The 25,215-nt window shown below is 37.0% G+C and overlaps 1 protein-coding gene across 1 annotated transcript in view; it reads left to right on the top strand.

The window, feature by feature from the left end:
- LOC132488542 (ankyrin repeat domain-containing protein 26-like) overlaps positions 1 to 25,215 on the top strand; it is a 136,452-nt gene that overhangs the window by 73,638 nt on the left and 37,599 nt on the right. The window contains 9 exon segments of the mRNA XM_060096841.1: positions 780 to 841; positions 3,910 to 4,003; positions 6,357 to 6,455; positions 7,075 to 7,103; positions 7,196 to 7,268; positions 18,086 to 18,168; positions 22,149 to 22,300; positions 24,223 to 24,256; positions 24,540 to 24,681. Coding sequence (XP_059952824.1) covers positions 780 to 841; positions 3,910 to 4,003; positions 6,357 to 6,455; positions 7,075 to 7,103; positions 7,196 to 7,268; positions 18,086 to 18,168; positions 22,149 to 22,300; positions 24,223 to 24,256; positions 24,540 to 24,681 — 768 coding nt within the window.

Raw genomic sequence — 25,215 nt, 5'->3', positions numbered from 1 at the left:
TTTTTTTTTTGCGGTACGCAGGCCTCTCACTGTTATGGCCTCTCCCGTTGCGGAGCACAGGCTCCGGACGCGCAGGCTCAGCGGCCATGGCTCATGGGCCCAGCCGCTCCGCGGCATGTGGGATCTTCCCGGACCGGGGCACGAACCCGTGTCCCCGGCATCGGCAGGCAGACTCTCAACCACTGCGCCACCAGGGAAGCCCAATTTGACTTCTTTTGATGGAGCTCAGAAAAATAATAGGAGTGGTAATTTAGTGAATATTTATGAATTTTTTCTATGCTTAAAGGCTAGTCTAAAAACATCTGAAGTGTGTAGATCCAAATATACTATCCATTTCTTTCTTTTTTTTTTTTTTTTTTTTTTGCGGTACGCAGGCCTCTCACTGCTGTGGCCTCTCCCGTTGCGGAGCACAGGCTCCGGACGCGCAGGCCCAGCGGCCACGGCTCACGGGCCCAGCCGCTCTGCGGCATGTGGGATCTTCCCGTACCAGGGCACGAATCCGTATCCCCTGCATCGGCAGGCGGACCCTCAACCACTGCACCACCAGTGAAGCCCTTTTTTTTTTCCATTTCTTTTTAAGTATATTTCTTTTGCTCCGTTTCTTCAGAAGTATCCCAACTACTACCAACTTTTTCTTCCTGAAAATGCCTCAACCCTCTGAAATTCTTTTCTGCTACTTTATTTTATTTAAATATTTGTGGATGGAAATAGACATATATGTATTTAAAATTCATAGTAGTAAATGTTCTCATTAATGTATCTGTGGCTGCATTTTACAGATATGATGTCAGCATTAGGATTAGGAGAAGAGGAAGGTATAGAATCACCTTGGGATTCTGAGGTACTGTCTTCTATTATTATTATTATTTTTTATTTTAAAATATAAGCACTGAATGATGTTAAAAACATAAAAGGGGGGGTGTGCTTTGACTTTACTTTCTCACCTTTGCATTTGCCCATCAAAAGTTTTTTCTTATATTTTTAACCTGTAATTAATTAAATAATTGTGTGCTAAGTATAATAACTACCACATAGTGCACTTTTGTTACTTTGCAAGATTCACCTAATGAAACCAGTGTAGCACAGAGCAAAAACCAAGGCTTAGAAGTCATAAGGAATCAGTTTGGGTTCTGAAGTTAAATTTATCTAAAAACTGAAGCATTATTCCAGGTCAGCCTATGGCCAAATGTATGTTTCTTTTTTCTTTTGTTTTTTTTAAAAAATTTTTGTTGGAGTATAGTTGATTTACAGTGTTGTGTTACTTTCAGATATACAGCAAAGTGAATCAGTTATACATATATCCATTCTTTTTTCGATTCCTTCCCCATATAGGCCATTACAGAGTATTCAGTAGAGTTCTCTGTGCTATACAGTAGGTCCTTATTATTGATCTATTTTATATATAGTAGGGTGTATCTGTCAGTCCCAGTCTCCCAAGCAAATGTATGTTTCTTTGGTACATATGGATGGGTAAAACTCCTAGTGAGGTTCAGAGAGAAACAGGTTGAAATGTAGTTTTTTACCACTTAGACCTGAAAAAGATAGTGCCTGAGACTTGAAAGTATTAGTACATTTGGATTTTCAAATAGATCTGCAAGGAACATTTCAAGAGAAGCAAAAGAATGGGGAATAATAAGTATGTGGCGTTATAATACCAACAGTTTGGTTTAGCGATGTTTTAATAAGTACACACCATTTTGGATAAACTAGTGTGCGTTGAGTACCTTTATGGCAGCCATACTTGAAGTAACGTAAATATAAAGTAATGATGACCTGTTGTAAGGTGACAGCTATGGAAAGAGATAAGAAGGGCCTGATCTGTTAGATATAGGCAGCTGCTGCAGTGACACAGCACTGTGTTTAAAGTCAAAAGACATGGTAGCATCCTGGTTCTGTCACGAGCTGTGGGATCTCGGAAAAACTTGTCTACCCTGGTTGAGCGTCAGTGACGTCCTTCGTAAAAATGGTACTGGTACCCACTTCTCAGGTAGGTGTAGGGAACAGATGTGGTAACAGCTGTGAACACACCTTGTAAACTGTAAAGGGTGCTATAGGAATGTAAGACAAAAATGATCACAGTGCATGGACATATATACACTACCAAACGTAAGGTAGATAGATAGTGGGAAGCAGCCGCAGAGCACAGGGAGATCAGCTCGGTGCTTTGTGACCGCCTGGAGGGGTGGGATGGGGAGGGTGGGAGGGAGGGAGATGCATGAGGGAAGGGATGTGGGAACAGATGTATATGTATGACTGATTCACTTTGTTATAAAGCAGAAACTAATTAAAAAAAATGATCACAGTGGCAATTAGTGACTCACTAAATGCTGGGGCACTTTTTTAAAACCTGAAGGACAATAAAATGACAGTAGTGTTAAGAATAGGAAAATTAGAACGGGCATGTGGATTTCTAGCTTGGGGTATGTTAAGTTTCTATAGACTGTTATCGGAGATCTCCTATAGGTATCAAGTGCTTTGGTACTTGAGGTCCTCTCGACATTTTAAATGTTTTGATCTTAAATAAATTCCTGTTATTGAATACCAACTATATACTGGACAGACACTGACTGTACCAATTGAGGGGTTAGGCTGTAGTGGTGGGAACATAAAACCAAACAGGAATCCTTTATAAGTCACTGTTAAGTCCTTCATGTAAAGAAAATGGAGAGGGCTTCCCTGGTGGCACAGTGGTTGAGAGTCCACCTGCCGATGCAGGGGATACAGGTTCGTTCCCCGGTCCGGGAAGTTCCCACGTACCGCGGAGCGGCTGTGCCCGTGAGCCATGGCTGCTAAGCCTGCGCGTCCGGAGCCTGTGCTCCTCAATGGGAGAGGTGACAACAGTGAGAGACAAAGAAAATGGAGAATGTTACGTTAGACAACATTGAGAGAGTTTGTAGTGAGGATTGGGATGGGAGTGGGAGTGGAATTTAGGTAGTCAGAAAAGATCTGCATGTGAGAAAAGCTACTAAGGGGAGGATGGGAAGGAGCCAATCACGTGAGGGTCCAGGGGAGGGACATTCTGGACAGAGAGAACAGTGGATCCCATCTGTTCGTCATTACACTCTCGCATCTTGGAATGACCAGGAAACAGGAAGTGGGGTAACTGTCCTTACAATCACTTTTATCATTGTTGTTGTATGTAGAAAGTAAAATGTGCATAAGAAAAGCTTGGCACATTTAGATAATTAATAAATAAAAGTTCTCATTCTTCCCTTATTAAAGCTTGCTGTACTTTTTTGAAGAGTTGGATAACTATATTTAAATTTTCTGCTATGATTTAAACATAAAGTTTTTCTTACTACTTCGCTATTTTATTCAACTATTTTTCCTATCAATAAAAATTTTATCAAATAACAGATTCTTATAAGCCCTTGTTTACCTAAATGAAGCAGCTTCTACAGTGTTCTGTTTATGCTCAACATGACATACTTCATGGTTTCTTTTCATGCCAAGTATATTATTTTAATACTAAAAAATTTCTGTCTTTAGAAATATTTTAAATTTATAGCAAGTGTACTTATTAAATAATTTATTTAAAAACATATTTTTCAATAAATACTCTCTTCTTTTGCCAAGGAATGTAAAGTAGAGTTAGGTGTTTTGAAGTTAATTCTTTGCTGAAATGTGCCTGTAAGTCAGGCACATATTTTGTCTGTGAAAATAATTCCTCTGGCTTTCCATGCTCAGTTTACAGAGTCAGTAGCCAAATGAGGATAAAAGATAGACTTGACCTAGAGAGTGTATATGAAGTTTTCTATTTCAATGTTTGGGTTTTCAATGCATGCTTCTCTTATTTTTAAATCTAATTGCTTGTAAAGTAGGAGATTTTTAAAAAGTAGGGTATTTTCAGCTATTAGAAGGGGATTAGGAAAGCTTTATGCAACTCATTATTAATATCAATTTTAACAGAGTATCTCTGAGAGACTTCCAGAGAATTATGTTGATCATTTATCTGGAGCTGCAGGTCAAAGAGGAAAAAACATATTAAATGGACAAGTAGAAGGTAAGAACTATATTTTTATGAAAAAGTCATTTGACAGCATGTTGATTTAAAATGGGAATTCTGATATATTCTAATAGCCAAAGAAAATCACCTGTCGGTTAAGAGGAAGAATCATTCCTCACACTGATTTCAAGTTGAACTGAGCCTGTCCCATTCTGGAAAAGAAGTGCTGTATCAGAAGAACTAAGCAGCTACATCTTTTTTTCTTGTCAAAAATCCATCAGCAGTTTTTAGGCAGTTTTCATTTGGCCAAAAAGCAGTGCTTGAATACTTAACTGTGTGCTGTGTTCTATTTAAGCTCTGAGTGTCCAGATGTTCTTTTGTAGACAACATGCCATGATATAATCATCTATCTCCATGTGTGTTACCAAGTTACACTGTGAAGTGTGCCACCCTTTTGAGGTGGTCCTCAAAGACACAGTTTGCTTGTTGTTTAACCAAGTGTCCTAAAGCATGTACCTGAAGTTATATCATTTTTTATTCTAAAAAGCTATGCAGCTTATATTCTGAAAACTATTAAAAAACATAACACTGTTGATGCAAAAAAAAAGAAAATCACCTGTCAAATGCATAGTGAGGAAGAAGACGAGAAAAGGAGGGAAGCTGTGTATCTTATCTGGTGTCAGCCACAGATTAAATTGAGAGTCCCCTTTAAGGAGCTAAATTATTAGTTCCGTTTCAAGGTACTCTACAACCTAAGGAAAGTCGGGAAGTGAAGAAGAGGAAAGAAGGACTAAAGAATGAGAGAGGCAGAGGTTACAGGGAGTAAATGAAGGAAAAGGAAGCAGGGGTCTGTGGAGGACAGGGGCAAAGTAAAATAGGTCTTGGGCTTCCCTGGTGGCGCAGTGGTTGAGAGTCTGCCTGGCAATGCAGGGGACACGGGTTCGAGCCCTGGTCTGGGAAGATCCCACATGCCGCGGAGCAACTAAGCCCGTGCGCCACAAGTACTGAGCCTGCGCATCTGGAGCCTGCGCTCCACAACGAGAGAGGCCGCGACAGTGAGAGGCCCGCGCACCGCGATGAAGAGTGGCCCCCGCTCGCCGCAACTAGAGAAAGCCCTCGCACAGAAACGAAGACCCAACACAGCCATAAATAAATAAATAAATAAATAATAAATTTATTTAAAAAAAAAAAGTAAAATAGGTCTTTAGAAAAGGGAAGAGAAGAGTATTTGAAACGTGAGACAAATTTGAAGTGAGCTTCCAACACCGAAACTTGTCAGAGACGAACAGCAAAGCTTTCCCACTCTTACTGTGGGAATGTAGAAGCAGACTGATAGATCAGAGTTTCTCAAATTTTAATTAGTCCCCTGGGGACCTTGTGAAAAGTGCACATGCTGAGCAGCAGGTCTGGGATTGTGCATTTCTGACAAGCTCTCAGAGTAGCAAGGGTGTAGGCTTGCATTGAGAGAAATCTGGAAGAGGAGCCACTGGATAGTTCAAGACAGAACAGGATCAAGGAAAAGCATTATTTTGTTTTTCTTTCTGAGTGTGTTTATAGCCAGAGGGTAGCAAAGCGTTGAAGTAGAACTTATAGATGTAAGGTGCCACTGCTAAGCAAAGAGGAAAAAAGAAGTGGTGGGGATGAACCATAAAAAGAATGTCAAAGGGGGAGAATTAAGACCACAGATCCAGAGACTACCTTTGAAGAGGAAAGAATATAGTGAAAGGAAAGAGGGGGGAAAGAAGGGTGTTAAGGATGTGATTGTGGAGGTGATGAGGAAACTTGAGAGAACTCTCGTTAGATGACTTCAGTGTATTTACACTGAGACAAGGTTAGGTCATTGCTGCTCCAGAGAATACTGGAAGCAGGAGTGGGTGCTAGAATTGAGGTAAACCCCAGCTCCTCCTTGTAACTATCAGGCATCAAAGATATATGTTGTGTTGGTATGTGTTATTCAAATGAGATTAATTTGAATATGGAAGCATTGGCTGTTTTTTGTTTTTTAAGATAGGTTTGTGGGGTTTTTTTTTGGCTGCTTGGCTTGGCATGTGGGATCTTAAATTCCCCCGACCAGGGATTGAACCCGTGCCCCCTGCAGTAGAAGCATGGGGTCTTCACCACTGGACCGCCAGGGGAGTCCCTAAGATAGCTAATTTTTTGCTGATAATTGTTTCACAAAAATCCTTTTAAACATTAGCATGATATACTGAACCAAACTAATTTTGGAAACAAAAGAAATTAATAGGGTTCATTCCCTAAATGCTAAAATTGTTATTTTCAGTAAATACTACACTGATTTTGAAATATGAAAGATTTTTAATATCTAATAATTCTGTGGCAGTAAAATTTACTTTTTCCTTTTTGATAATCGTACTTCGATGTTGAAAACTTATAATACGTTATTTCTTAGATGTGCCTTATATACCTTCTTGCATGAGTGGATCGAGAAACTTTAAGATGACTAAACTAGAGGATCCAAGAAATGTAGGCATACCAGTAGCCCACATGGGTATGGAAAAACATGAATATTTTTATGAACTATTATTCTACAAGTGTATATCCAAGCTGATCAGTTCATAACACTTTCTCTGATGAGAAATGAATTATACATTCAACTGAACTGTCATCCCAACTGTGCACTTCCTAAATTACAGGACAAATTGAAGAAGATGATAAATACTTGTAGTATAATGGTGTAAATGATGCTGCTGTATTGCATTCAAGATATGCTGTTGCATTTTACCATCAGCTTTCACATTTACCTTCTCGGGGTCATGATTTGTTGCTCTGATCACTTTTCTCCTCATCAATCAGCATGTTCACATTGGTACATGTGGTACATGTGCATTTTTCTATTTTATAAAGGCTTTTGGAACATAATCTTACTTTTGAAATCTTAACTGCATGTTTTGTTAAACCTGTACTCCTATTTTTTCTTCAGTATCTATAGTGGATTCATATGTCTGTCTTGTTGCAGTCCTAACTTCCCCCAAGAAACAAAACACCAAAACCTAAAGTATTCACTGCCAAGGCCAAGCACGAGGATTCTGCTCAGTAGTAACTGCATGAATATATAGTTGGCTTTCATAGTTACGTGTAATTGATTCTATGTCCCTTTTGCCTTTTAGATTCTCCTGAAAAATATCCTCACTTGAAGGTAAAAACTTATATTTTTATCTTGAATTATTAACTACAGATTGTATCAAATGTACATTATTTATTAATCAACTTCTTTCAAAACCCATTCAGCCTGCAGTTGGAGTGAAAGATTCTGTTCCTAATAAAGCAGTAGGAATGAAGGATTTACAAACAGCCAGATCAGGTAAATTTTGCAGTGCAAATTTCACTCTGGAAAGAGGTACACTAAAATATTTGAAACGCTCACAGCTTTCATATTCCTAATTCTTTTTTCTTTTGTTTTTGCAAGTTTAATTGAAGGATTTGACATAAATAAGGCACATGTTAATGTTGGTATCCATGTTTTGAAAAAAAGATATTTACAAGCATAAGAAAAAGATATTTTTAAAATGTAAGCTTTAACTCAGATGTTTCTATGTACGTTTCAATACCCTAAAGTTCTCAGTTTGGAATCTCTGTACTTCTTAGGGATTCTCAGATGTTAATAATTAGATTCTAAGATTTTTCCAGTTTCATGTAAAATGCTTATTTGAATTCTGACCTTAACCTAGAGTAAAGTTTCACTTGCTAACATGTCAATTGTATTTCAAATTTAATTATTTCATTTTAGTGGTGTTACACGGATGAGCTTAAGGCAAACAGATGTTTTGATTAGCAGACTCTGTGTGTGTGTGTGTGTGTGTGTGTGTGTGTGTGTGGTCTTTGATTATTAAAAGTGGGGGAAAGTAATCATACCTTAATGACCATTTGATAGACACAATCTTTTAAAACAGTAATTCTGAAAGTTTGGGGCTTTAAATCCTTTTATTTATTTGTTTGTTATTTTTTATGATGCAGATATAGGATCCTTTTATACTTTTAAAAATTATTGAGAATTCCAAGGAACTTTTGTTTAAGTAGGTTGTATCTACTGATGTTTACTGTATTGGAAAATAAAACTGAAAAATTTAAAATGCAAGCACACACAATCATACATTCTATTAGCCATTAGACGTATGATGTTATCACATATCTTGTCTCTGGAAAACTGCTCTGTACACTTAAAACAGAATGAGAATGGAAATAACGTTTACTGTTATTGTGAAAATAGTTTTGACCTCTTGGACCCCTTGAACGGTTGAGTCTTGGGACTCCAGGGATGCTCAGGTGACACTTGAGAACCACTGTTTTAAACCATTTACAGAGCTCATGGATGTGAAATGATAAAGGGACGCTTGTGATGAAACAGGCTTTAAACTTTCACTTTTACATTTCTTGCTTTTTTCTTTGATTTGTCTTTTTTTTAATATATACAGCAGGTTCTTATTAGTCATCAATTTTATACACATCAGTGTATCCATATCATTCCCAATCTCCCAATTCATCCCACCACCATCCCCAACCCCCTGCGGTTTTCCCCCCTTGGTGTCCATACATTTGTTCTCTACAACTGTGCCTCAATTTCTGCCCTGCAAACCAGTTCATCTGTACCATTTTTCTAGGTTCCACATATATGCGTTAATATACGATATTTGTTTTTCTCTTTCTGACTTACTTCACTCTGTGTGACAGTCTCTGGATCCATCCAGGTCTCAACAAATGACCCAATTTCATTCCTTTTTTATGGCTGAGTAATATTCCATTGTATATATGTACCCCATCTTCTTTATCCATTCGTCTGTCGAAGGGCATTTAGGTTGCTTCCATGACCTGCCTACGGTAAATAGTGCTGCAGTGAACATTGGGGTGCATGTGTCTTTTTGAATTATGGTTTTCTCTGTGTATATGCCCAGTAGTGGGATTGCTGGATCATATGGTAATTCTATTTTTAGTTTTTTAAGGAACCTCCATACTGTTCTCCATAGTGGCTGTATCAGTTACATTCCCACCAACAGTGCAAGAGGGTTCTCTTTTCTCCATACCCTCTCCAGCCTTTGTTGTTTGTACATTTTCTGATGAAGCCCATTCTAACTAGTGTGAGGTGATACCTCATTCTAGTTTTGATTTGTATTTCTCTAATAATTAGTGATGTTGAACAGCTTTTCATGTGCTTCTTGGCCATCTGTATGTCTTCTTTGGAGAACTGTCTATCTAGGTCTTCTGCCCATTTTTGGATTGGGTTGTTTGTTTTTTTAATATTGAGCTGCATGAGCTGTTTATATGTTTTGGAGATTAATCCTTTGTCCGTTGATTTGTTTGCAAATATTTTCTCCCATTCTGAGGGTTGTCTTTTTATCTTGTTTATGGTTTCCTTTCCTGTGCAAAAGCTTTGAAGTTTCACTAGGTCCCATTTCTTTATTTTTGTTTTTATTTACATTACTCTAGGAGGTGGATCAAAAAAGATCTTGCTGTGATTAATGTCAAAGAGTGTTCTTCCTATGTTTTCCTCTAAGAGATTTATAGTGTCCAGTCTTACATTTAGGTCCCTAATCCATTTTGAGTTTATTTTTGTGTATGGTGTTAGGGAGTGTTCTAATATCATCCTTTCCATGTATCTGTCCAGTTTTCCCAGCACCACTTATTGAAGAGACTGTCTTTTCTCCATTGTATAGCCTTGCCTCCTTTGTCATAGATTAGTTGACCATAGGTGTGTGGGTTTACCTCTGGGCTTTCTATCTTGTTCCATTGATCTATGTTTCTGTTTTTGTGCCAGTACCATATTGTCTTGATTACTATAGCTTTGTAATATAGCCTGACGTCAGGGAGTCTGATTCCTCCAGCTGCGTTTGTTTCCCTCAAGACTGCTTTGGGTATTCAGGGTCTTTTTTGTCTCCATACAAATTTTACGATTTTTTGTTCTAGTTCCGTAAAAAATGCCATTAGTAATTTGATAGGGATTGCATTGAATCTGTAGATTGTTTTGGGTAGTATAGTCATTTTCACAATATTGATTCTTCCAATCCAAGAACATGGTTTATCTCTCCATCTGTTGGTATCATCTTTAATTTCTTTCATCAGTGTCTTATACTTTTCTGCATACAGATCTTTTGTCACCCTAGGTAGGCTTATTTCTAGGTTTTTTATTCTTTTTGTTGCAATGGTAAATGAGAGTGTTTCCTTAATTTCTCTTTCATATTTTTCATCATTAGTGTATAGGAATGCAAGAGATTTCGGTGCATTAATTTTGTATCCTGCACCTTTACCAAATTCTTTGATTAGCTCTAGTAGTTTTCTGGTGGCATCTTTAGGATTCTCTATGTATGGTATCATGTCATCTGCAAACAGTGACAGTTTTACTTCTTCTTTTGCAATTTATGTTCCTTTTATTTCTTTTTCTTCTCTGATTGCTGAGGCTAGGACTTCCAAAACTATGTTGAATAATAGTGGTGAGAGTGGACATTCCTGTCTTGTTCCTGATCTTAGAGGAAATGCTTTCAGTTTTTCACCATTGAGAATGATGTTTGCTGTGGGTTTGTAATATATGACCTTTATTATGTTGAGGTACGTTCCCTCTATGCCCACTTTCTGGAGAGTTTTTATCATAAATTGGTGTTGAAGTTTGTTGAAAGCTTTTTCTGCATCTATTGAGATGATCATATGGTTTTTATTCTTCAATTTGTTAATATGGTGTATCACATTGATTGATTTGTGTATATTGAAGAATCCTTGCATCCCTGGGATAAATCCCAGTTGATCATGGTGTATGATCCTTTTAATGCATTGTTGGATTCTGTTTGCTAGTATTTTGTTGAGGATTTTTGCATCTATATTCATCAGTGATATTGGTCTGTAATTTTCTTTTTTTGCCGTATCTTTGTCTGGTTTTGGTATCAGGGTGATGGTGGCCTCGTAAAATGAGTTTGGGAGTGCTCCTTCCTCTGCAATTTTTTGGAAGAGTTTGAGAAGGATGGGTGTTAGCTCTCCTCTAAATGTTTGATAAAATTCACCTGTGAAGTTGTCTGCTCCTGGACTTTGGTTTGTTGGAAGATTTTTAATCACAGCTTCAATTTCATTACTTGTGATTGGTCTGTTCATGTTTTCTGTTTCTCCTGGTTCAGTCTTGGAAGGTTATACCTTTCTAAGAATTTGTCCATTTCTTCGAGGTTGTCCATTTTATTGGCATAGAGTTGCTTGTAGTAGTCTCTTAAGATGCTTTGTCTTTCTGCAGTGTCTGTTGTAACTTCTCCTTTTTCATTTCTAATTTTATTGATTTGAGTCCTCTCCCTCTTTTTCTTGATGAGTCTGGCTAATGGTTTATCAATTTTGTTTATCTTCTCAAAGAACCAGCTTTTAGTTTTATTGATCTTTGCTATTGTTTTCTTTGTGTCTATTTCATTTATTTCTACTCTGATCTTTATGTTTTCTTTCCTTCTGCTAACTTTGGGTTTTGTTTGTTCTTCTTCCTCTAGTTCCTTTAGGTATAAAGTTAGATTATTTATTTGAGATTTTTCTTGTTTCTTGAGGTAGGCTTGTATAGCTATAAACTTCCCTCTTAAGACTGCTTTTGCTGCATCCCATAGGTTTTGGATTGTTGTGTTTTCATTGTCATTTGTCTCTAGGTATTTTTTGATTTCCTCTTTGATTTCTTCAGTGATCTCTTGGTTATTTAGCAATTTACTGTTTAGCCTCCATGTGTTTGTGTATTTTATGTTTTTCCACTGTAATTCATTTCTAATCTCATAGTGTTGTGGTCAGAAAAGATGCTTGATATGATTTCAATTTTCTTAAATTTACTGAGGCTTGGTTTGTGACCCAAGATGTGATTTATCCTGGAGAATGTTCTGTGCGCACTTGAGAAGAAAGTGTAATCTGCTGTTTTTGGATGGAATGTCCTATAAATATCAATTAAATCTATCTGGCCTATTGTGTCATTTAAAGCTTCTGTTTCCTTATTTATTTACATTTTGGATGATCTGTCCATTGGTGCAAGTGAGGTGTGAAATTCCCCCACTATTACTGTGTTACTGTTGATTTCCTCTTTTACAGCTGTTAGCCGTTGCCTTATATATTGAGGTGGTCCTATGTTGGGTGCATATATATTTATAATTGTTATATATTCTTCTTGGATTGATCCCTTGTTCATTATATAGTGTCCTTCCTTGTCTTTTGTAACATTCTTTATTTTAAAGTCTATTTTATCTGATATGAGTATTGCTACTCCAGGTTTCTTTTGATTTCCATTTACATGGAATATCTTTTTCCCCCCCCTCACTTTCAGTCTGTATGTGTTCGTAGGTCTGAAGTGGGGCTCTTGTAGACAGCATATATATGGGTCTTGTGTTTGTATCCATTCAGCAAGCCTGTGTCTTTTGGTTGGAGCATTTAATCCATTCACATTTAAGGTAATTATCAATATGTATGTTCCTATGACCATTTTCTTAATTCTTTTGGGTTTGTTTTTGTAGGTCCTTCTCTTGTCTTGTGTTTCCCACTTAGAGAAGTTCCTTTAGCATTTGTTATACAGCTGGTTTGGTGGTGCTGAACTCTCTTAGCTTTTGCTTGTCTGTAAAGCTTTTGATTTCTCCGTGGAGTCTGAATGAGATCCTTGCCAGGTAGAGTAATGTTGGTTGTAGTTTCTTCCCTTTTCTCACTTTAAGTGCATCATGCCACTCCCTTCTGGCTTGTAGAGTTTCTGCTGAGAAATCAGCTGTTAACCTTTTGGGAATTCCCTTGTATGTTATTTGTTTTTTTTCCCTTGCCGCTTTCAGTAATATTTCTTTGTGTTTAATTTTTGCCAATTTGATTACTGTGTGTTTCGGCATGTTTCTCTTTGGGTTTATCCTGTATGGGACTCGCTGCACGTCCTGGACTTGAGTGGCTATTTCCTTTCCCATGTTAGGGAAGTTTTCGACTATAATCTCTTCAAATATTTTCTCTGGTCCTTTCTCTCTCTCTTCTCCTTTTGAGACCCCTATAGTGCGAATGTTGTTGCATTTAATGTTGTCTCAGATGTCTCTTAGGCTGTCTTCATTTCTTTTCATTCTTTTTTCTTTATTCTCTTCTGCTCAGTGAATTCCACCATTCTGTCTTCCAGGTCACTTATCTGTTCTTCTGCCTCAGTTATTCTGCTATTGATTTCTTCTAGTGTAGTTTTCATTCCAATTATTGTATTGTTCATCTCTGTTTGTTTGTTCTTTAACTCTTCTAGGTCTTTGTTAAACATTTCTTGCATCTTCTCGATCTTTGCCTCCATTATTTTTCCGAGGTCCTGGATCATCTTCACTATCATTATTCTGAATTCTTTTTCTGGAAGGTTGCCTATCTCCACTTCATTTACTTGTTCTTCTGTGGTTTTATCTTGTTTCTTCATCTGGTACATAGCCCTCTGCCTTTTCATCTTGTCTATCTGTCTCTGAATGTGGTTTTTGTTCCACAGGCTGCAGGATTGTAGTTCTTGTTTCTCCTGTCTGCCCTCTGGTGGATGAGGCTATCTGCGAGGCTTGTGCAGGTTTCCTGATGGGAGGGAGTGGTGGTGGGTTGAGCTGGGTGTTGCTCTGGTAGGCAGAGCTCTGTAATACTTTAATCCACTTGGGCCTCCCTGGTGGCGCAAGTGGTTGAGAGTCCGCCTGCCGATGCAGGGGATACAGGTTCGTGCCCCGGTCTGGGAGGATCCCATATGCCGCGGAGCGGCTGGGCCCGTGAGCCATGGCCGCTGATCCTGCGCGTCCAGAGCCTGCACAGCCTGTGCCCCGCAACGGGGGAGGCCACAACAGTGAGAGGCCCGCATACCGCAAAAAAGCTCCGTAGGCAGAGCTCTGTGAAACTTTAATCCACTTGACAGCTGAAGGGTGGGGCTGTGTTCCCTCCCTGTTGGTTGTTTAGCCTGAGGCAACCCAACAGTAGAGCCTACCTTGGCTCTTTGGTAGGGCTAATGGCAGAATCTGGGAGGGCTCACGCCAAGGAGTACTTCCCAGAACTTCTGCTGCCCATGTTCTTGTCCCCACGATGAGCCACAGCCACCCCCCGCCTCTGCAGGAGACCCTCCAACACTAGCAGGTAGGTCTGGTTTAGTCTCCCGTGGGGTCACTGCTCCTTCTTCTGGGTCCCACTGCCCACAGTAGTTTGGGTGTGCCCTCCAAGAGTGGAGTCTGTTTCTCCCCCAGTCCTGTCAAAGTCCTGCAGTCAAATCCCACTAGGCTTCAAAGTCTGATTCCCTAGGAATTTCTCTTCCCATTGCTGGACCCCCAGGTTGGGAAGCCTGATGTGGGGCTCAGAACCTTCACTCCAGTGGGTGGACTTCTGTGGTATAAGTGTTCTCCAGTCTATGAGTCACCCACCCACCTGTTATGGGATTTGATTTTGCTGTGACTGCGCCCCTCCTACTGTCTCATTGTGGCTTCTCCTTTGTCTTCGGATGTGGGGTATCTTTTTTGGTGAGTTCCAGTGTCTTCCTGTCGATGATTGTCCAGCACCTACTAGTGATTCTGGTGTTCTCACAAGAAGGACTGAGAGCATATCCTTCTACTCCACCATCTTGGTTCAGCTCTTATTTGTCTTAAGAAATTGAAATCTGACAATTTTACTTTCGTTAAAAAAAAGGAAAATATTTTTGTTATGTATTCATTTCCTGTGTCATGACACTGTATGCTCTTTGGATCTAGTGTGGACCTAGACTTATCCTATTTTTACCTGGAAACAATTAGTCACTCAAGGCTATCATTTCTTTTGTAAATTTATGATATTTATCCAAGCCTTAAAAAATGAGTTCTGAAGATATTGGTACATTGAGGAAGACCATCTCATTGTATTAAAGTAGTACCATTCATTAAAAGATTTTTTAAAACCCATGTCTCTGGAACACACAATACTGTCATGCATATTTAAACATAAAATAAATGGTTAGACATAATTTTGTTAATGAAAAAATTTATATGTTGAAGAGACGTAATTATTAATAAAGCTCTTAAGGTATACAGAATATGTAATAGAGATTGATGAGTGAATCAAAGTAAGTAACACTAGAAAATTGAAAATTAGAAAAAATGAGAGGCAATAGTTAACGTATCTATATGAATGGCAATGATGTGTAAGATACAATAAGCCATGAAGGAATAGTGTGTTTGGGGGGAGAGGAGGACATGGGACTGCTTCTCTGAAGAAAGAATTTGTTCAGTTTAGTCAAATTTGTATTAGTATTCACATTCGAATAAACGGAAACTTTGTTTTTGGATTTTTCAGAGTGGGATTCTGCTAGTTTGTCGCTCAATAATGAGACTTGTCAAAGAGCTGGGCATTTGAAAGTTGATGATAAATATCCATTTGTGTCACAATCAATGACCAAAAATCAGTCAGCATCCACAGAATTTGGACAGATGACCTTAACAGATAAAGAAAAGATTAATATCGGAGTGTTGTTTCTGTTAGGGGATTACACGCTCCGTGACCTGTGTGAGTCACAACTGCCAGAAAACAGAGAAAGCAAACAATTTAATAAATAAGCACAGAGCACTCAACTGTAGGCCAACCGCATGGCTTCACCATAATCCTGATGTTTCCAAAATCATTTTGTGGCAAAATCTTCTTTGTGTTTACTCCTTTTATTCAACCTGCAGCCAAACGTCTTTTAGCAAGACGTTTGCATTCTTTCTCTGACCAAAGCAACATAATAAATAACAAAGGGAATTAGGAGAGAGAATAGGTTCGTTAGGCTAGTATTTAGCATACACCTGAGAGTGGGTAGCAAGATTATATTTAGAACTTTGTGACTAGTTGGGAAACCTAGGTAGACATTTGTAGATTCCCTTCTCAAAATGTAGTTTCTTAGCTTTATTTTTGTTTAGCTCTGAATTCATTAGTATTAGTTATAACTATATTCAATGTAACAAAAAAAGCACCTCCAAAACCAAATACTAAACTATTTCTTGTATTTTCTATGAGTTTATATATTTTAGAATTGGCTTTCCCAGCAGTAATGGGAGTCATTGGGGATTGCTACATAGTCCCTCCTTCTTAGCTGTGTCCACATAGTATATCAACTTATTATTTTTAATGAATTAATAGTTCACAAGGGATATTGGTTTTAAGGAGTGCTGATCATTTAAAGATAGTGTAAGGAAAATCAATTCTAATTCTACTAGGATGCCCAGTCTATTGATTAACCACATCTAATATATGTTCTACATAAATACCGATTAAGTTAGTGCCCTTAATCAGTCATATGATCAGGGCTATAGTAATAAATCATACACTGTTTTCTTTTTCCAGTCCTATAGTTTTATCTTCTTGTCTTTCCTTACCTGTGGAATTAATGTTACATTTACAAAGGATCCTCAGTTATCTCCTAGAGTAGTGACTACAAGCTATAAACTCAAAGTTTTTTTTATCTATACAAGTGACTTGTTTGCTCTCATTTCTCCATGAGCTTGGTAGGTCCAAGAAGCACAAATTCAAACGAAACACCTACACGAGCCCCATCAACACAGGAAGATGTGAAACAGGAAAACTGGAAACTAAATACAAGGAACTTAAAACAGTTCATGCAGATCATTTCTCTTCTCAGTTGATACCTTTTATAAAGTAATAAGCAGAGTCTAGTTCTTGAGGGGCCCAGGATTCGTGCATTTATTTATTTAATAAAGATTTATTCTATGCTGGGTCCTGGTAATTTTATATCCTAAATATTTCTGGAAACAGTCCCTCAGTGTAGGCCTGCATCATCTTTTTTTTTTGCATTATAATGCCATCAAATTCTTCTCCCTCTATTTATTTGTATGTCCTTCAAATTCATCCCTCCCGCAGCATTTAGAGTGATCTATGTCAAATGCACCAGTGATCGTGAACCACTCTTTAAAGCATATTAATGTCCAGCCATCTTAGAATGACACGAGGCTTTCATAATCTAACTTCTACCTGACTCTCCCTCTCTAGCCCTTTCTGTCTGTCCTTTGCTCTGGAATTCTGAACTGCTGGTGATGCTCTCTCATCTATCTCTGTATTTTAGACAACTATTCACCCTGTTTTATGTATGCTTCTCTGCCTGTCTTGCTACAGCTTTCCATGCTCTCTCCCTTTCCTGCCCTCTATTCCCTTGAATCTGACTGACCTCACTGTGTAAGTCTCAGCTCAGGCATTATCTCTAGAAAAGTCATCCCTGACACCTTTCATCTACATTCTTCTTTAAACTCCATGTTTAGTACTGAGCAGGAACTCAATAAATAATTATTGAGTAAAATAAAGACTGTTTATACAAAGATAATTTCAAGAGATTGTCCTCTACAGTCTAGAAGCAAAGAGGATAGACCTGAAGAAATAATTTACAGTTCAGGTGATGAAGATACACTAGAAAAATCTATAAAGTACTAAGGTAGCTACTAGGAAAGAGATACCTATTTGGGGAAAGAGAGCTGTAATCAAGGAGGACTTCACGAAGCAGGCTGAGTCTTAAAAGATGAAAAGAACTTTGTCAGAAGAGTAGAGGAAAACATTTCAGATTAAGGAACTGATAAATGCATGAAAAGTAACAGTAATTTTGGAAACCATGAATAACGTTGCAGTTGAAGCTTGGTGTATTGTTAAATAGGTACTATTATGAAGTAGAGAACAGAGTATATTGTGGCTTTCTATGTTTGTCCTGTATTTTTAAATTTTGTTTGTTTGTTTGTTTGTTTTGCGGTAAGCGGGCCTCTCACTGTTGTGGCCTCTCCCACTGCGGAGCACAGGCTCCAGACGCACAGGCCTAGCGGCCATGGCTCACGGGCCCAGCTGCTCCGCGGCATGTGGGATCTTCCCGGACCGGGGCACGAACCCGTGTCCCCTGCATCGGCAGGCGGACTCTCAACCACTGCGCCACCAGGGAAACCCTTTGTTTGGTTTCTGATTGTTCTGTTCATTGATGTTTGGTGGATGAATTTGTAAATGAATCTTTGAGATGTTTGTGTGCCTCTAACCTGGTGACATCTGGTATTTCCCAGGTGGGTTGTTGGAGTTTTAGGTAATTAGAAGTATTTCTTAAAGAAGTAAATATTCAGCTAAAGATTAAGCTTAATTTAAATTGTCATTTGATAAAATTTTTAAATCTATTTTTATAAAGATTATGTCTTTTATCTAACTGTTCTAAGTAGTTAATTTTAACTAAACATATAGATTTGTCAGCAGAACTAGACTTAGAAGTAACATCGGAGGAAGCACAAGAAAGGCTTAATGGAAATGAAAATAACCACTCACAGGTATGTAAAAATGTAAATGTATATTTCTGGCTCAATATAGTTTTCTATGTTTTAACAACAGAGTTCAAGTGAAATTACCTTTCAAAATTAACCTCTTAGAATTGATAGATAATAATTTAATAGTTAGTTTTATAGTGCTTTAATTACAAAGCTTAAAATATTGTTAGAATCTATTATAATTTATAGTTAAACTTTGTCCTTGGAATTGAGGGAAAAAAATTCCTGAATATTGTTTGCTTCTTCCTTACATGATAAAGAAGGTGATAATCAAATACTGAATCGTATGATTAAGCAGTTGAAATTATGAACAGTATATCAGTGATGGTCCGTGAGTTAGATTCATGGAAGTAGAAATCATTCCCAGCTGTTCAAAATTTGCAGTTTCAAATTGCCAGTCACTAATGCCAAGATTAAAGATTTATTCTGTCCTGTGACCTCTATGTAATCGACCTAAAGATCTACATTCAGGGAGAGAAGGGGTCATACAATCAACCCAATTGCCTATTAAGGAAGCAGACCTTCCAGAATTGGACCTTTGTTGTTAGGGTACAAACAATAACTTTCTAATTTATTTCATTTCCGGGTAGGAAACCAATAAATAATATTAAACAATGTTTTATCCACTTTCATTAGTGGATATTAGAATATAATATAACTGAATGAAAGCAGGTATTATATCAACGTATAATACTATCATAGTATATAATTTGCATTAAAATTTAGGAATTTGTTCCTCTTTCTGTTTGGTATTAATTGATTTTGGCTCCTAGTAATTTAAGGTTTGTCTATTCTCCAGTTACTAGTCCTAAAAAAAAAAAAAATCCTTACGTGCACATAGGGACTTTTTAAGGTACGGTGAGGTGAAATATTTTTAAGTAAGGAAGCCTTTGTAACATTAAAAATCATCTCCTAATTCATTTTTGGTAGATTTAACATATATGAATTATTTAGTTCAAACAAACAGTGACAAAATTGGGTTTGTGAGTTCATGTTTTTCTCCTGTTTCAGGCTAAGGCAAGTTATTTTTCACTTCTTAGTTGTAATCCAGTGATTTGTGAGTAGCTAAACATAGATGAAGAAGTTTAACGGTTAAATTTTAATTATTTTCTAATTTTTCTTTGTCCGTACTTGATTACTTAAGGATAAAGTTATTTTACAAACATGTACCCTGACAGAAAAGACATCTGAAAATCAAATCAAGCCAATTGATCTTCCGCTTTTGCATCTGCAAAAAATGCCTCAAGAACCAGAAATGAATAAGGAATGTGATAGAGAGGACATATCCGTATGTTCCGGACTTCCTTGTGTACAAAAGCATGAGGAAATGTGGATCAAATGAGGCAAATTAGGGTGGAAAAATAACTTCAAACGCATCACAAATAAGTTAAAGTGGAAGTTTGGTGGAACTTTTGGAAAATACAAAATTACTGTTTGTCCTGAGGAAGAGCCACTACATGATAACCCTAAAGAAGGGGCAAACATAAAAGAAATACCTTCTAATTTGACAAATAATATACCTGACTGTCAGGCAAAAGTTGCATTTGGAATATACGTCTCTCTAGCATTCCAAGCATTTCCTGAACAAAAAGAACCCAGGCTTGAAAATGTTTTTCCATCTTATTTAACCTCTGGGCCTTGGGGACATGCTTGCCCATCATCTTCACAGCTTTATTTAAATGAAAATAAATTAGACTATGAAAGTGATAAACCAGACACTGAACATGTTTTTAACAAAAATGAGGAGAGTTTTTATAATGATACAGAAAATAAAAAAGTAAGGGACTCAGTAGTTACATTTGAAATGCAAGAAGACCAAGAGTTTGATATGCAAATGTTACAAAATATGAACCAAAATACCACTAATTGGAAATTAGACATCGGATGTATACCTCAGTCTAGTAATCCCAAAAGACTTTTTGATTTATGGCTTGCCCGCTCCAATGAAATGAAACACGTGATTCAAATAAAATGTCGTGATATTTCTGCTGTTACAAATACTTATAAGAAAACCAAACCAATACAAGACTGGTTCCAGAAGCCATTGCTTGCAGATAATTGCAGTGCTAATAACTACAAAAGCATGCAACCTGAATTAGAAAATGGGAGTTCTTCTCCACTGAATAGTAACAGAAGATCCAAAGTGTATCTAAATGAAGAATTACAGCAAGATATGCAAAGGCTTAAGAATGAGATAGGCATGTTACAAGTAGAGTTCCTGGCTTTGGAAAAAGAGAAAATTCAACTTCAAAAAGAGATAGAGGTTCATTTGCTGCTACTTTGTTCTTTCTCTTTATCAATGATCTGATCCATTCTGATTTTCCACTTAGTAATAAAATGGGGTCAGCTAAATAGGTAATTGTGTAGAAATAGATTACTTCTGCCATCTAAATAATAGGAAACTATTTTCATGGCTTTTGTTCCTTAATCAACCTAAGTCTCTCTCTGTCAGTCTTTCATATGAACTGGGAAACTAATTTAGCTACATACCATGTGACCTTCTGAGCCAGAATTTCCACAAAGGAAATTGCTTAAGAAATATAATAAGCTAGGGTTTGGGTTTTTTTTTTAATCTATTGGGTTTTAAATATAAATTACACTCTATGGTATAGGAAGGAAGCAGTGACTGAAAGAAGGGACATAAACACGTATTCCTGTTAAACTAATCTCTTCATTGTGCTTTAGTGTATGCGATCTTCTTTGCTTTACTCAATCGCTTGGCACTTAGAATTCCAACATGGCCACTTCAAGATATTTTTAATAACAAATACATGTACTCCCACATATTCTTTAATCACCACTCTCAGATGTTTCTGTTGAGTCAGACCTTTACATTGTGTTGTTTAATAAAATGTGGTAAGTTTTGACATGTATGATTTTATCATTTAGGTAGTATAAACCCTCAGCCAAACAAATTCAGTATTTATCTCCAAAGGAGAAAACTGAGTTTTGATGTGCAATGAGGGTTTTTTTTTTTCCTTCCAATAATAGATTTTTTAATTTGTTTGTTTGCTCTTTTGTGTAAGAGGTGCATTGACTGAGTTTTAAAGTAGACAAAAATCTGTAGATACTCTCCTTTGAAAGAAAAAGAGATGAGCCCTACCCCCAACTGAGGCATTAAATTACTTTGCCAAAGTCACACTTTTAACTTATCTGATTAATCTGATGAATTCATTTGGTAATTTATCAGATTCAGTGTTACAGAATTGTATCATCTCTTTTGGTGCCATGAAATGATAGGAAATGCCACTTTAGGGGCTTTGGACAAATCATTGAACCTTTCTTGGTTTTATTCCCATTATTGGTAAATAGTGGGGCTAAAGTAGATAATTGCTTCCTTACCCTTTAGCTATAAAATTTCATGGTTATTGAATGTGAAATTGGGAGGCATTACTCATTTTCCAGAATTCCACACTAACTAACAGTTCATCAATTTCACTCTACTCCTGTTTTTTGGTAAACTTTGGTTCATATATTTTAGTGAACAACGTCACTTTTTTGATATTCCCAGGATCCAAATGAAAAAAGAATTGTAAAAGGCAGTGGGGGAAGAATAGCTTCAGTGCAGAAAGAAGGATGTTTCCTTTTTGTTACTGAAGCACCAAGGTGTCCCATCCTCTAAATTTGGCTGTTTAATGCAAAATCCAGGTGGTAAAGACCAAAGAGGACAAATTTTGTGTCTTTGTCTCTTTATTTCTCTGTCTCTGCCATCAGACAGGGAAGAGTGGATGTGAATAGCTGCACCACATTAAGAAAGCCCTTTTTGAAAATTTTAAAATTTTATTTCTTTTCCTCAAACAGAAAGAAGCAGACTTTACAAAAATTTCAATGACTTGTAATTAAAAAAATTAAAGTAAGCACAAAACTATTTTTATTGCTTAAAGCCGGGGCAAACTCTGAGTCAAGTAATTAATGACAATGAAAAGGTCTTTATAATGAATAAGGTAATAACAATTATATGTAGTGTCAAACTTTCATTAAAGGTTGAAGAAGCAAAGAAGAAGCACAAAAGTAGTGAAATGGAAGTATCAGAAAACATATATGATGCTGATGATAGTGGATTAATTCAACAGAGAAAGAGCAGAAAAACTAATAACCAACAGTTTCCTACCATGGAGAATGAAGATTCTGATAGGTAAGCCTATGTCAGTATTTAACAATAGATAATTGTTATTTTCCTATAAAACAAGTTCTCATTTGAGCTAATGTTCATGATTAACAAATTTTATATTTTTCTAGGGTTATAGTTATTTCTAATACTCTTGTCCTTTAGCCTTAATACTAGAGTTAATTGGTTAACACACCACCATATTACAGTATTAGAGTATTCTGGATTTGACTGTATACTTACCTTTACCAGTGTGTTGTATATTTAAATATATTTTATGTTACTAATTAGCGTCCTTTCAGCATTTCTTGTGAGGCAGGTCTAGTGGTGATGACCTCGCTCAGCTTTGCTTTGTTTGGGAAAGGCTTTATCTCTCCTTCATTTCTGAAAGACAACTTTTCTGGATAGAGTATTCTTGGTTGGCAGGTTTTTTCTTTTAGCACTTTGAATATGTCATCCTACTCTCTTGAAATCCATTGATAGACTTATGGGGGTTCCCTTATAATTTACAAGCCTCTTTACTTTTGCTGCCTTTAAGACTCTCTCTTTGTCTTTGATTTTTGACAGTTTTGTTATAATGTCTCCTGGCGAGGATTGCTTTAAGTTGAGTTTGTTTGGTGACCTATGAGCTTTAGGAACTTGGATATCCAAATCTCTCGCCAGGTTTAGGAAGTTCTCAACCATTTTTTCTTTAAATAAGCTTCTGCCAACTTCTCCCTATCTTCTCTTTCTGGAACTGCAATGATTTATGAATTATTTCCTTTGATGGTATCTGGTAATTTATGTAGGCTTTCTTCCCACTTTTTCATTCTTTTTTTCTTTATTCTCCTCTGATTGGATAATTTCAAAGCTCCTGTCTCTTAACTCACAGATTCTTTCTTCTGTTTGATCCATTCTGCTGTCAGTGCTCTTTATTGCATTTTTCCTTTCATTCATTGTATTCTTCAGCTCCAAAACTTCCATTTGGTTATTTTTTATTATTTCTATCTCTTTGTTAAACTCCTCATCTTGTTTGTGTATTACTTTCCTGATTTTATTGGGTTGTCTTTCTGTGTTTTCTTGTAGCTCACTGAGTTTCCTTAAAACTACTATTTTGAATTCTCTATCAGGTAGATTGCAGATCTCCATGTCTTTGGGATTTGTTACTGGAAAATTATTGTGATCTTTTGGTAGTGTCATGTTTTCTTGATTTTTTTTATGCTACTTGAAGTTTTGCTTTGCTGTCTTTGAATTTGAAGTAGCAGTCACCTCTTCCAGTCTTTAATAACTGCCCTCTCCAATGTATCCCAACTTCCATTTTTTTGTTCCAGTGGTATGCTGGCACTTCTCTACTGGAAACCTGGATTTCCACAAAGGCTTTCTCGTCTGTGGGTGATTGTCTAAGACAGTGTTTTCCAGGGGTTCCCTGGACGTTGCTAAGAGTGGCAGGATCTAGTTCATGGGCCATGCACGGTCCACAGCTAGGCTGTGGTCTGTATGTCTGTTACCACTTTGGTGGGCAGGACTCTTCCCAGGTCCCTTGGTTTATGGTGCTGGATCCTGCAACTGCCCCAAAGCCAGTTTTGTCTGTGGATAGATGCCAAATTGTTGCTGGTGGTGGAGGGATACTATGAGGTACCTATTTTTCAGCCCTGATGCTGACATGACCCCAACATGTGGGTGTTTAAAAGTAAAAACCCTTGTATATTTCTTCCTATCAAATAATGCAAGTAACATTATGTTTTTCCTTTTCCTTTCATTGTCAGCTTAATCTAATTTAATGCTTTGTTAATATTATTATGGTGTATTTTCTTTGTCCTTTAATGTTACTCTTTCTATTTATTTTTTAATCTCTTTTATAGAAAATTAATTACCAATGCAAAGATTTTATGTAAAAAACAATAGGTTTAGGTATTCTTTGTATTTTAAGTATTTAATATTTGCCTGAAAAGAATCGTTTGTTTTTTCAGGGCTACAAAGGAAACATCTAATGAAAAGAACAAGGTAGAGTAAAAAACTAATTATAAAAAATATTATCCTGTAGTAAAAAATTACTTTGTGAAATGTATAGTGGAAAAATAGAAAATCTTCCTTTGTTGTAGAAATATTTACTTTGAAAAAATAATTTAGAAACACTGTTGATAAAATTACCCCTTTGATAAAAATCTGTTCTTTTAAGAAGTATCTGTGTTTTTGCTTTAATAAAGAGATATTTATCACCTCTGTACACTTAGTATATTTTATAAGTATTTTGGGGACATTGTGAAATAGTATTTTTTGTTTATAGGTCAAAGAGCAAATTAATTCTATGAATGACCTTGATGACTTAACTCAGTCATCTGAAACAGCTTTTGAAGATTGCCAGATGCTTTACTCTAATTATAAGAATTTCATGTTGCTAATAGAACAACTTGGCATGGAGTGTAAAGGTAGGACCATGGTATAAATATGTATATTTATATGTATATTTTTGTGTATACTGTTGTAATATTTTGTAGAATTCACCAGTGTAGCCATTTGGGCCTGGAATTTTCTTTGTGGGAAGGTCTTTAAGTAGGACTTTAGTTTCTTTTTTAGATATAGGGCTATTTAGTTTATTTGTTCTTTCTTTTTTTTTTTTTTTTTTTTTTGCGGTATGCAGGCCTCTCACTGCTGTGGCCTCTCCCGTTGCGGAGCACAGGCTCCGATGCGCAGGTTCAGCGGCCATGGCTCATGGGCCCAGCCGCTCCATGGCATGTGGGATCTTCCTGGACCCGGGCACGAACCCATGTCCCCTGCATCGGCAGGTGGACTCTCAACCCCTGCGCCACCAGGGAAGCCCTATTTGTTCTTTCTTGATTGAGCTTTGGTATTTTCCCTCTTTCAAGGAATTTACCTACTTCATCTGAGTTGTCAAATTTATTTACATAATGTTCATAATATTACTCTGTCAGTCTTTTAATATCTATAGAATCTGTAGTAAT

The sequence above is a fragment of the Mesoplodon densirostris genome, chromosome 4 (genome assembly GCF_025265405.1).
Source record: "Mesoplodon densirostris isolate mMesDen1 chromosome 4, mMesDen1 primary haplotype, whole genome shotgun sequence".
Lineage (NCBI taxonomy): Eukaryota > Metazoa > Chordata > Mammalia > Artiodactyla > Ziphiidae > Mesoplodon > Mesoplodon densirostris.
Note: the sequence above shows the minus strand (reverse complement) of the source record. Positions and strands in the feature narration are given on the sequence as shown.